The sequence below is a fragment of the Thalassophryne amazonica genome, chromosome 1 (assembly GCF_902500255.1).
Source record: "Thalassophryne amazonica chromosome 1, fThaAma1.1, whole genome shotgun sequence".
Classification (NCBI taxonomy): Eukaryota; Metazoa; Chordata; class Actinopteri; order Batrachoidiformes; family Batrachoididae; genus Thalassophryne; species Thalassophryne amazonica.
The window spans coordinates 165658539-165672740 of NC_047103.1; the positions used below are offsets into that span (position 1 = coordinate 165658539).

A 14202-nucleotide genomic window follows, 5' to 3' on the forward strand; every position below is an offset into this window, starting at 1 on the left:
CTGTGCAACTGTTGGCCATTATCATTCACAGTTACAAGGACCTGGGCTGCACTGAATGCCAATCCATCTGTTCCTGTCTGAATTGAGTCTCTGCAAAATGCTTTCTTTTAATGATGCCCATCTGTTGATACTTGCTTTTTTTTCATTTTGTTTTGCTTTTTTTGTTTTTTTCTCATCACAACCCAGTTCTCCTGTTGTAGTATTTTGTTCTAAATTATTGGCAGCAGCTGCCTTGTTGTGGCATCGTACTAAAGTCTTTTCTCTCATATATGTACTACAACAGCATCAAACAGTAATACATGCTGTTAAAGAAGTGTACAAATTAAAGCAACACTCTTCACTACAATATTAGTGAATTACTGAGAGAAGAAGCCAAACATGTTCTTCATGGAGCGTTTCTGTATTTGTTTTATTTCCACTTGTTGTGGGTACGTCAGGTCTGGGAGGATGCATTGGTGCCTAATGTTACCACATCCACTAGACTACAGAACCAACAGTCCAGTACTGCTGAAAGGGATCGTCAACACTAAGTCACCAGGTGACTTATTATCAGTGTTTTTTTTGTTTAGATGTGCAACAATAAGCTTTTCATTGCAAAACTAAAACCCATTCTTACTCTTCAAGCAAAATTTTTAAACTGTCTTCTCTCTCCTTCCCTACTGGCTCTGTGTTATTTAATCCATTGCAGATGTCCTGTTCACACACAACCCTTTCCGTTGCATGTAAATCCAGGTCCTCCTTTCTTTTCCTTTGTGACCTCTCCTGCTTCTCCAGACATCCCACCACCTCTCCCTGTCACTTTAGGCTCAGGCTGTCAGATGAGAACCTTGGACAGTGGCATCGGCACCTTCCCTCTCCCTGATTCCGTCACTCGGGCCAGCGGTCGCCACATTCCCAAATCTGAATCAAGTCCTGGTGAGGTGACCGCAGGCTCAGCTGAGCTTGATCAGGACCCTCCCTCTCCTCACCCAGACCCCTCACAAGCTAATGTGAAAGTGCCTTCCCTCCCAAAATCCTGCCTGCATGCCGCGCCAAGCGTGGGCCACTCTCTTTCTGACCCTGCAGTGACTTCCAGCAATCCCGACACCCAGAGCCGCCTGCCAAAATTAGCATCCACAGGTAAGAGTATCTTCATACTCATGCATTGTTTTGCACTGTCTGGCCATGAAGGTTAGTTCATATTTAACCAACTAGATGCTACCTTGCCAAGATTAGCTGTTGAGGTAATCCAGTGTTTTGTCAGTTCCATCTTGTATGATACCCAAATTACAGTTGTATGCAAAAGTTTGCGTCGTTTGTACACATGACGCACGCCTTCTCTCCCCCCCCACCCCATTTTGTTCCCTGACACCCCCCTCCCCAGCCTCCGCTCTGCCACTCTGGGAGGCTGCGTGGCACATAGCTGCAGTGCCCCCATTCCACTCCCCCATCATCTCAACTGAAGCAATGGCCCACTGCCTCAGTTCGGATGATGGACTGTTTCAAAGTTTAGCGTACATAAACAATCAAATGTATATGTGCGGTTGTTTTAATTCTGATGTGTGCCATTATTACATTCAACTAGTAATAATTGTGGATCAATTGCTGTATTTTTTTTTGTCTGACGTAACTGGGTGTGATATGAATTGCCCTTTTAGCGATCAATAAAGTTGTTTGAATCTTGAATCTTGAGTTTGGCCACCCCTGATAATTTTCATGATTTTCCTTTATAATTCATTGGTTGTTTTGATCAGCAATTTCAGTTAATATATCATATAGCAGACAAACACAGTGATATTTGAGAAGTGAAATTAAGTTTCTAGTATTTACAGAAAGTGTGCAATAATTATTTAAACAAATCTGGGCAGGTGCATAAATATGGGCACCCCAACATAAAAAAATACATCAATATTTAGTAGATCCTCTTTTTGCGGAAATAACAGCCTTTGAACGCTTCCTGTAGCTTCCAATAAGAGTCTGGATTCTGGCTGAAGGTATTTTGGACCATTCTTCTTTACAAACCATCTCCAGTTCAGTCAGGAACTGAACTGCTGATCCAAACAACCAATGATTTATAAAGAAAAATCATGGAAATCATCAGGATTGCCCAAACTTTTACATACAACTGTAAGTTGTGAAATGGGCTTAGAGCTACAACTAACACAACCCACGCTGAGTTCTCTTGTTACATACCAAAGTATGTCAAAGTTTATGAATTAAAATAAAGAATTTTTGAACATCTTTAAAACCCCAGCATGCATAATATGAGACCACGACACAATGACATCATATCACCATAAGGTTTTCCGAGGTATAGAGACAAGGTTTCAAAGTGTGACCTTGTGGGATGCATATATGTGAAAGTAAACATGGGGCTTTACTTGTGTTGACTCAAAAGGTCAGCAGTATTTACAACGTGTGGTTAGACACAAACATAAATTCTCACATCAAGTTCCTCAATGTTGAACTCTGATTTGCTCGATGAAATATTTTACCTCATCAATGCCAATCATCGGTTCACAGCAAACCAAGAAATTAATAGACATTTACTTGAATACAGTTCCATATATATTTAACGGTCAAAATGCTGTGACTACTCCTGAGCTGGTGAAATCATAATTTTCATCCACCAAAGTTTTATTTCCCATTTAGTTTTCCAAATCAAGACTGAAAAAGGAATTAAATTCCATATCTGTTAAAGGTAGTACAGAAAACACAATATTGCAAAGTGCCAACTGACAAGCCTTGAAAGCATCATTGAGTCCACTTTACCTTTCAGAGGGAAATAGTGAATGTCACTGGACTTAATAGTGACACATTCATCCAAAGCACTCAAGGGCTTTTAACACTAAGCAAAAAGAAACCCACAGTATGAACAACCTTGTTTGTTCATTTAATTCATCTTCAGTGCTAAATGGTATTGGATGCAGGTGAAAATGGAATCTACGTCCCTGCAGAAACTCTAAAGAAATGCAATCAGATATGGATGTTAGTATTGTACATCATAAATAACCTTCTGTGTTAACCACAATGTACAGTTAGTGTCGGATGCTAACGATGGCTGTATTAAGACAATAGGATGGCAGATAAAAGACACTCATTTCAAGTCAAATTTCTGACCACATTCATTTTAAAGTAATGTTTTCCATAGAAGAAAGTCCTGTATAGGCTTTGAGGCGTATTGATGCCAATTCCTATCCCTGGAGTCTACGACTCCTTCTGGATGGGGAATAAAACCCACAGTTTGCTTCACAGATGTCACTACAAATATTTTTGTTGGTAAATGAGGGCCCTTGCATTTTCACCGTGTTAGCATAGGATAGGCCCTAGTTTGAGGAGATGTTAAATACATTAACACAAAAATATTTCTTGGGTTTTCTGTGTGTTGAAGTTCATATTTTTTTTGCAGCTGAAGTGTGTCTTGCAGCCAAGGTGATGTGCTGTTTGTTACTGGTATGGTGTATATCTGCATCAAACATAGTTACCATATTTTCTGGACTATAGATTTCACGAGAGTATGAGTCACATATGACCAAAAAAATGCATCATGAAGAGAAAAAAATTATATAAGTCCAAGAGGTCTAGACATTGTATTTATGTTTGAAACAAGATGCTACGTCTTCATGCAACAAGAAGCAAAATTAATTTAATTGGAGAATTATTTATTTATAATAGGGATGTCCCGATCCGATCACATGATCGGAAATTGGGCCTGATCACATGGTTTCAGACTTGATCGAAATCGGACATTGCATCCCGATCAGGAATCCGATATAGATTTTATCCTGATTATTTTGATCAGCGCTATTTCAAGCTCATTATTGCAGATTAATGGGCCTTTCACGCGTCTGAAGCGTCAGAGGTGTCAAGAATCGGTCTAAAAAGCATTATTTTCAATGAGATGCTTAAAGCGACTCTTCTGACGGGAGCGCGCATTGCTGCTTGTTGGCAGGCTGACTCAGTCAAAGTTCAACCCAATCTTTTTTTTTTGAACAAAAGAAAAAACATAAATTCAACCCAATCCAACTTTCGACACTGTGACATAGCTTAACGCTGTCCAATAGGAACGGCGCGTCGGGCCAAAACACGGAAGACTAGTGGCAGAAACCACTGATCTGTACAAAACAGAAACGTGTCACAGGACTGCTCATTTATAAAGCAGTTTTCTGAAGAAAAATCCTTGGAAATGTTTTTGGTTGTTGTTGTTCGTTACCTCAAAATTTCTGATTACTGTTTAAAAAAGTTTAGAACACTTGTAAATAAAATAGCTAAATCAATAAATGGTTCTTTAGAAACCTTTCATCTGTAAATTTCAGATTAGATAATTTCTTGTTTGACATAAGGAACCTTGGACATTTATTTTTAGACAAATAAAATAACATGGAAATCTGTACATTTTTTAAGTCTTGTAGATTATGACTTGATTGTTCAAGCTAACTCAAGGAGAAGTGCACTGTTTAAGTGATAAATAATAAAATAAGGTGATTAAAATGAAAATATTATATATTTAGCATTTGTTGACTGTTCATTCAGTTTTTTAAAGTATCGGATCAGGACTAAGTATCGGCAGATACTCAAAATCAGATGACTCGGAATCGGATCAGGGCCATAAAAACCTGATCGGGACATGCCTAATTTATAACACAAGCACTGTATTGTAAGCAGAAGCTAGTGAGCCAATTATTGTTCTTGTATGAGTCACAAAGTACTCAGTGTAAACTGCTTTTTTTTCACCTATGAACAGATGATCATAGTGAGGTAAACATGGAATGTAATTAAGTCTTTGGAAACTTGGCACATAATCTATTTATAATACAAGCACTGTAAGTGAACAGAAGCTAATAGACTAATTAATGTCATTGTAGGAGGCATAAAGAGCTCATAGTAAACTGTTCTTGTCACCACTGAACAGATGAAATTGTCAGCTCAGCATTGTGTTGAATGTAATTAAACATTTGAAAACTCTTCTAAAATATTTGTAAAATGCAATAGGCTTACCTTAGCCTAGCTGACTGCTGTTGCTGTTCTTGTTGTCTCACACAGTCTAACCAGGTGTTGTACTGAACAGAATTAAGGTTATCATCCCTCTTTTCATTGAAGAGTGTTTTTTTTTTCAGTTTGAGAGCATGCTTTATTACATTTTCTCCGTTCCGGAGACAAAGAATATCTTTCTAACTCAGAACTTCTTAATTTTATGGTGGTTGGACCCCCAGCTTAATAGTGCACTAATACCACCTTCAGCTCCAGAGTATCAATCAGTGTACCTCTTTCATTATGTAGCAGCAGCTTGTCACATGTAGACTGTACTATCTTGTGGCCATAGATTATAATGCAGTAGTTTTTCATAGATATGTTGCTTTTGGAACATAAATTGCAAGACCTCTCAAGCCAGTAAAATAAATAAATAAAATAAAAACTCATTACTTAATATCTGAAAAAAAAAAATACAGTACCCATCATGCCCTTTTCTGCTCTGGCCAGAAAAAGATACAGACAGGCTCTAGTGGCAGTTATGAAAACCAAATTTAACTTCAAGCTGCCACCCAAATAGAGGTTTTGCAGGAGAGATTTATGATTGTGCCATTGCGAATTTTGCAGTCCATCCCATTTAATTAGACTGTGGTCATAAAATTAATGGTAATCTGACCCCAGCTTTAGTTTTTATGGGTCCTGTTTCCCCTCAGTGCTGCAGTTCGACTCATTGCGTCCTGCTTCATTGCATGTCACCTCGCTCCACTTTCTATAACTGTGCAGAATCACAGAATTCAAGCTGCAGAAAAGGAGTTGTATATTACATTGTTTGCTTCCTAATAGACGAGAAGAAAGCAGCAAAAAGACTTTTGTGATCCCGGTGCAGTGCACGGGACAAAAGCAGTCTATTACTGTAACGTTGCTGAATGTTAAATTGGCGTCTGTCTGAGTGATAATAAGGCAGTGCTTTATCATGTGGCGGCGACAGCTGAAAGCTGTTATATCTGGGTTAGGGTTAGGGTTAGGGTTAGGTTGACTGGGAACACTGGCAATGTGGACAGCATTAATATTTGATAGCCTGGATATTGTGCACTTCCATTCATATGTACATAAAATGGAAGCGGAGACAAGTGGATGGGTTTTGGTTGAATAGCTGCGCTGCACACGATGTACTCCTACTGAGTTTCATTCATCCGTCTGCTGGAAAAAAATTGCCACTTTAGAAGAATATAAATTATGTTTTCCTCTTCCCGACATCTATCTTTAATAGATGCGGTGGTCAAGTTGTGACCATGAGGGCAAAGCTGCATCTGAAAGTGTTTGGATGTGCTTTTTTTTTTTTTTTACACTATTTTATTTTTTTTTTATTGCTGTTTTGTCTAAATTGATGTGTAGATGCAATCAAGACAAAAAGGTGGAGTCTGTGCACTCAGAAAAGCAGCACCTCAGTTTCCACAAAGGAGGAAGAAACAGAGGGGAAGACGAAAACCAAGGATCACAAATCACCTGCTGTAAGTTATTTACAGATAAACAAATAAGCAGATTTGAGAAACAAAGAATGAACTTCAGGGTCACATTAGCATGTTAGCAGCACTAAATCAGTACATTTCACTTAACTCCACCCTAATTTGCTGCATTGACAAGAGTTCGATTCCAGGTGTGTGGTAAAGACTACCTGCCTGCGTCCTTGGACAAGATCATTGATCTGCACCATTCCTACTATAAAAGGATCGCAGCCTTGTCCGGGGAAGTAACCTGTAGGTTATGCACTGACCGGATGCTCCCCTGTCTGTATGGGGTTCTGTACTTTTACATTTCTTCCAAGATCCAAGATCAACTGGGAGATACAGGATCAGTTAATCCTCATCACTCAAATTCAGTAAATTGGTTTCTTCAAACCCATTAAGTCTGAGAAAAGCAATCTGGAGTGAATCATTCAAAATGATGACTTGGACTCATGGTCATCTTTCTCAGAATATCAACTGTGACACTTTGGTCATGCGGCACATTTCTCTGGTCATGATCCAACATGCAGGTGCCTCATTGCTGAGGCAGCTGTGACCATGAAAGCACCGCGGTCAGCAACCGGACAGTGTTATCTGGGTCTGAAAAATACACAGTGTCTCTTTCTAAATAGGAACGAGCCCTGCGAGTATGCACCTACTCACACAGCAGCAGCGACACTGAGACTGAACCTGAATCCACCGGAAGCACTTTGGACTCACCACAACGAACCCTCATCAACGCAACCACCAAGAATGGCTCAGGTCAGCCAGAGGTCAGCCGCAGAGTGATGTGTGAAAATCTACAGCAGGACAAAAATTAAACAAACATTCCTCGGTTTACAGGTGACCAGAATGACGGCACGCTGAAGAGAAACAGTTTGGAGAAATCCTTGTCAATCATGGACTACTATCAGCACGATATGTTCTCACATCTGGAGAAGGACAGCAGGAAGATTTCCCAGTACAGCTTGTTGCACAAAGAACCGTTACTTGATGGGAAAGCTGGAGACAGACTCGGCGTGAGTATTGAAGCCGTTCATACTGCACATACTGCTAACTGGTTTTACTGAGGAGATGTGCTTCATAACCTTGTTGCAGTTGCTCATTGGACTACCCATATGTAGACCTGGATTTGATTCCCGGTTACAAAAACTTTCATCTGTAATGTTCCACTCGAGGTCCGGTCTGGGAGCATGCGCGCGCACCACTCGTTGTCATATCCACCACACCACAGAACTGTCTTGGGTCCTGGATAGCAACAACCCAGGCAGACAAATGATCCATACTGTAAATGGATACCGGCCTTGGCTTGGGAAGTAACTTGTGATGCACTGGCGTCCCATCCAGGCATAGTCCTAGACTTTCACCCGCTTCACACTGAGGTATCTGGGTGTAACAATGGCGCCAATGGGCCTCCAGGGCAAAACAGCATTTACTTTCTGCTGCACATTGTTTATTGATCAAAGGAGGTAAGTGGACAGACGTCTGTCATTAGTTGCCTTTTTAAAATTTCAGAATCAATCAGCTTTATTGGCCAAGTACTGGTGTCGCAGACCGAACAGTCCACCCCTAAAAATTGGTCCGCCTTTTGCATCTGCGCATGCGTCATTTTGGACCACAGCAGCATGTTTGAGACAGAGTCTCTTCACCCAAAGCAATCAAATGGATTAATGTGATTATTAACCATCAGATGATGAAGGTAAAACCTCTTAAATCATTCTAAAGTCAGTTTTAAGCAGAAACAAGGCGAAATTCCGTGACACTTTGAAATGTATGATGTGCGATGAACACATCAGCTAGCAGGTCATTTAGCCGCGGTGCTCTGATCGCTTCCGCTGCCTTTTATGATGAAATAATGCTGAATTTATGTCGAAATGACTGTTGTACTAAAGCTTCAGATATCTGTCGCTGAGATAGATGATGACTGGAGTGCAGTTTGAAGCAGAAACGAGGTGATAATCCGTGAACTGCCTCATCGGGGGGATCGATTTTTAGGGGGAACGCTCGGTTGGCGACACCACTATGCATGCACATACAGGGAATTTGACTGGTTTTAGTTTGTAGTATTAGTAGTAGTAGTAATAATAATAATAATAATAATAATAATAATATTGATGTAGCATTTTCCATCAATCAAAGCACTGAACAACATAAACCCCAAAAGTAAAACTGGAATACAACAATGCACATATAAAAGATAAAACTAATTAAAAAAAATCTATTTTAATTCTAAAGCAATAAAAACAGAAAAAAATCTCAGATTTAAAAGATAATAACAAAAAACACCAAAAAATAAAAAATAAAAACTATTCTACAACTGCATTTGGTACTTTAACGTTTCCCATAAACCCCCTGTGCTTCCCAGAATGCACTGCAGCGTCAGCAGCGTTTCAGCTTTTCAAAGCCATGTAAACAATGGCTAGCAAGGATGTAGATGGCGCCGATTCAGCAAGTTCACAAACGATTATGACGATGACATGTTTCTCTCAAGTTGAGAGGGTTATCTAGAGGAGGTGTAGCACCTGTCATGAACTTCTGCTGTGTCCTGATGTTGTCTTGTTGTCTGTACTTCACGAGGTGTGTTTACATTGTGCCTTAAACCGGAACTCTGCTGAAACCGACCTCTCGTGTGAGTCACAGACTACGAGACGGCATGAGATTCACACTGCGAAACAACGAATTACCTAAGCAGTAGCAAATAAAGATCTGTAGTCTGTACTTGAAAGTACTCGCAGAACTTGACTAATTAATTTCAGATGGTAAATTAGCTCTCATCATGCTGAAGTGGAAACATTAAGTGGAATGTTGTGCAAAAAGGCAATATATAGTATCTAAAATAAACTACAACGATGAAGTGTGAGGTGTACTGTAGGTTTGTAGCATCTGTGTGCAGGTCACCTGTTGTGCATGTTTGTGTAATAGATGTTACAATGTGCATTTTGCATTATATACAGTGACAAGGTGCTTATAATAGTGTTGGCCTGTGGGAAGAAACTGAGATGTGGTACAGTATGATGCATCACGGCAAAGAAAGGAACGTGGCAGTTTGCATCATGAGATATGAAGAAGGTGGTTCCAGCTTTCAATGACAGTTCCAGGGGTGGTGGTTCTTGAAGCTTGAAGCTAATGACTTTGAAACAACCACCAAACTAACATCAAACTCACTTGCAACACTGCCGCAGGTCACAGAAAGTCAGAAACATTTCAGTGCAAGTTTCATGGATTAGAGTGTTGTTACATTTTGTTTGCAACATTATGAAGAAAACTGATTAAACGTGCAATCATTCAACCGAGGTTATAATAACATTATATCAATGTTATGTCACAGTGCTGGAGTAGAGTTCTTGGATTGTTCACTGTTGGCTGGTAACATTCCAAGGAATGTTCTGAGGAGTCCACAAATGCAATATGATGCGTCACTTTCACTTTATTGCAACAGTCAGGCAACATCTGACTGCTAGCTTGGCAGCAGCAGGTACGAGCAACACACTCAGCCAACGTATTCCACTGTTTGACAATGAAATCTGTAAAAACAATGCATGGGTGCAACTACTCGAATCTCAAAAGATGTTACTGAAATATCCAGCCCTGCTAGATCTTAGACAAGCACTGTGGCTAATTGTGTTATACCACTTCAGATTCTTATAAAAATTTGGTACTGGCTCTGGAGTCGTCACACCATTGGTGCAGTGTTGTATAGTAACAAAGTAAAAATACTTCACTAATGTATTTAAGTACGTTTTGGGAGACTTTGTACTTTACTTGAATTTTTTTTTAATTCAGCTTACTTTCACTTTTACTTCACTACATTTCTGACCTTAATTGCATACTTCTACTCTGATACATTTTCTATGCGCCATGCCATTACTCGTTACAAACACACACACACACACACACACACACACACACACACACACACACACACACACACACACACACACACACACACACACACACACACACACACACACACGAATGAAGTCATGTTTTCACCCAGAGACACCACTGATTACTATTGACTGCAACGAAGTCAGGCCGATTTGTCATGAGGCATGTCCGATATGCTTTTTTGCAGTTGCGCACTTGGGGGGTGTTTGTCAGGAAAATTATAATTTCTCTACATTGATTACAGACCTGCAGCGGGTCTGTAATCAACTTTTCTGCCGAGCGGCTTTGCTTTGAAACTTGAACCAATCAAAGCAGTGATTCGCAGATCGAAGCAGTGATTCGCAGATTGAAGCGGTGCTTCGATCTACGGTTCGTGGATTCATTGTTTTATTTTGCGTTAACCTAATTTTTTCCCACTAAAACCCTGAAAAGCATATGTCTATGAGTAATATTTCATATTTTTACATTAAACTGACTTGTTATGGTCTTCTGAAACAGTTGATAGATGTATTTTATAACTTAAACGGGACTGATGCTAACGCATTAGCATGTCTATGGCATTTTCAATGTTAAAGTTAGCATTAAGCTGTTTGCATCAGCACGTTTGTGTTGATTTGTTTTCTGTTTAAATAATGGCTCAGCGTTCGTTGTCGTAAAAGAGTCAAATTTATTTTTTTATTCATATATTAATAGCAACAACAGTAGTCTACATAATAGACAATAATAGCCAATAATAATAGACTAATAATGTTACAATACAATTTTAGAGAAAGAGACAAAATAACCTAATGAAACAAAACACAACAGAAAAGATAAAACCATGTAACAATGAAAATAAATAAATACATGTAGAAATAAATAACTGTTTCCTGTAACACCTAGTGAGTAGCCTACTCTTATTTAGGTTTTGAAACCTTTTTTCTGAAGTGTGTTTGTGTGATGTGCACAATTTTCTGTATTTTGACTAATGCTACCAGTCATTTACAAGCCTAGATAAACTTTTATTAAAATAATCAGTCCGTTTTTGATTATTAACATTTACTTGTACTTTTACTTTCAATACTTGAGTACATTTAGTTGTACATTACTTGTCATACTTAAGTGCAATAAATACTAGATACTTTAAGACTTTTACTTGAGTAGCATTTCAATCGGTGACTTGAACATCTACCAAAGTCATTTTTAATGGGTATCTGTACTTTTACTTAAGTGTGATTTTCTGGTACTTTATACAACACTGCATTGGTGTAAATGAGGTAATACTTTACCTCTTGATTTTCTTGCCTGAACAGAGTTCTGCATTTTCTAGAGTCTAAGTTGCATCTCTTTTCTCTATGTGGAATTCAGTTTTGGAATTCACATGTGCACACAACAGCCTGTGCTGTTACTTAACATAAGGACTGCTAAATTCCAAAAAATAAGCACACTTGACAGACAAACAGGTTGGACAACATTCTGGATGCTAGTTGATTCGGTGTGGACAGATTATACCATCAGATGGACATGGATTGCCGTTGCATAGCAACATGGAGAAGTGAAAAGTGGATTTATGCAGGAAGAGCTGGGAACACCACAGCTTGTGGTATGTAATATAAAAATTGTTAAATTCCAAAAATAAGCAAGATGGACAAATGAACATGCACTGGACATCTTAGATGTTATTTGACAAAGTCTGGACAAAAGAAATCAGATGAACACAGACTGCTGGCTTGGAAACACAATAATAAAAAATCAAAGTCTTCTTTTATTTATTTATGTATGTATTTATTGCTATAGTGTACTTTTATTATTGGTATTTATTCTTTTATTGTTGGATTTTATTTTGGTTGGTGCTTTAACTCCTGGGAAAGCTCAATATAAATACTTTTATTATTGTCTTTATTATTAATGTGTGATTTCAGTATACAAGTCACAGGCCCTCCCAAACGAGTTAAAAAAAATTCTAATAAAAAATAATGTGTGACTTATACTCTGGAAAATGCATGCTGCAACTAGAGGTGGGCGATACTGGGAATTTTGGTATTGATCCGATACCAAATAAATACAGGCCCAGTATTGCTGATATCGATACTGATACTTTTTCATATTTAACCTTCATAGATTCAAAGGATCCAAAAGACCTAGGATAGAATTTCGCCAAACATTGTACGTGACAACAAAATACTTTATTATCACAGTCAACATTTTTGTTTAAAAACATATCACTCAACACAACTTAAAATCTCCTGAGGGAGAGCACTGACAAACCACAATACAACAAAATTAACACACCACAACAAATACTGTAAACAGTTTCAAATGTGTTCTTTCTTTTCAAGTCGAACAATACAAGAAAATAATACAAAAAATAAGGAATTTCTTCCCTTCGGTGCACTTCTCTATGTTGTTTCTTAAATAAAGAGTGTAAAAAAATAGAACTTAAAGTAAATTAAAACAAATCTTCTGAGGTTAGAGAGCTGACAAACCACAATAGAGAAAAACTAACACACCACAACAAATATTGTATACAGTTTCAAAGTTGTTCTTTTTTTCAAGTCGAACAATACAAGAAAATAATACAAAGAATAAGGAATTTCCTCCCTTCAGTGCACTTCTGGCTTTAAACAAAATAAAAACATTAAGTGAAAATTAAATAAAAAAATTATAAATAAAGAAAGAAAGAGTACACTTTGATGAATCTGCGTGCACAGCAGTCAGTGCATGCAGGAGAGAAAAATGCTTGAGTATCGATCTTTTTACACGAGGATCGTTCAATATCAATATCAGCGTTGGTATCGATATTATCGATATTAGGATCGATCTGCCCACCTCTAGCTGCAACACATGACGCAAAGTAGAAATACAACTGATACTATGAAGGAGATTTTACCGGTATGAATTTAAATACTGGAGAATGTAAAAGCTTTCTGTTGTTCCAGATTCTCATCCCTCATTTCACAGGCAGGCAGCCAGTTTAAAGTGATCAAAAAGTGGGCAGATTTCATGTGTAAGTGTCTGAAACTTTAGTTAGTGGGTGAGTTGGTGATGAAGTCAGAAAAACACCACCTGGCCTCAGTGGAAGTCTTCCCAGGATAAAGATGTATACTTTCACAAGGTTTGCATAATTTATCGCTGCCAGCAGAAGCATGATGTTGAGTAAATTGAATTTTCATCATATTTCATAGCAGTACAGAGTGTGCCGCAGTTCTAGTGTCAGTTCTGTAATAGTTCTTGGGGCACAAGTAGTAAAGATCGATTCCTTTTAAACCCCAAATCAAAGGTTGTGTTTTCTACCTTTAGAGTTTGCAGATTTTCACACATTAAACCCCCCCCCCCCCCCAAAAAAAACAAAAAAAATCTGCCTAATTGCATTCGATCAGCCTGCCCTCTTCTGTCAGCCAGTATTTGCCTACGAGTATTTAACTCTGCTGAATGACAAATGGTGATCAGAGACCATGAAATGGTCTCCAGGCTTTATGAGACCGCTTCACACAGACTAACTCAACCTTTCTGGAACCGCTGCTGCCCACAAAAACCTCAGTGACATAAAAATCTATATTCTGAAGAAGGAAAAGGGTCTGACTCAACACAAAATAAAAAATAAAAAAAAACTGTTTTTCGAAGTCGAGATTTATTTTAACAATGAATGTGCGTTCTTGGAGCTGAACACCAAGATCACATCCAAACATTGTGGAGAGCATTTATGAGAACAAATATTATTATATAGAGTGTTTCAAATTGGTTTTTGTTCCATGAAAATTCAGTAAGGTATATCTTATATATTATATTGCAATTCTAAGGCGGAACTATGCCAGTATACAAAGGTATATCTAAATATCTAAAAAGGAACAGTAAAATAGGAGAGTAGAAAAGAGTAGAG

The 14202-nt window shown here is 38.4% G+C and overlaps 1 protein-coding gene across 5 annotated transcripts in view; it reads left to right on the top strand.

The window, feature by feature from the left end:
• LOC117517618 (nck-associated protein 5-like) overlaps positions 1-14202 on the top strand; it is a 372045-nt gene that overhangs the window by 339246 nt on the left and 18597 nt on the right. For 3 of the 5 annotated variants that reach the window (XM_034178739.1, XM_034178714.1, XM_034178728.1), the window contains 4 exons: positions 775-1119; positions 6346-6461; positions 7088-7217; positions 7299-7474. In XM_034178739.1, coding sequence (XP_034034630.1) covers positions 775-1119; positions 6346-6461; positions 7088-7217; positions 7299-7474 — 767 coding nt within the window. Of the gene's footprint in view, positions 1-688; positions 1120-6345; positions 6462-7087; positions 7218-7298; positions 7475-14202 lie in introns of those variants that run through there. The other 2 variants (XM_034178721.1, XM_034178747.1) reach the window with 2 other exon arrangements.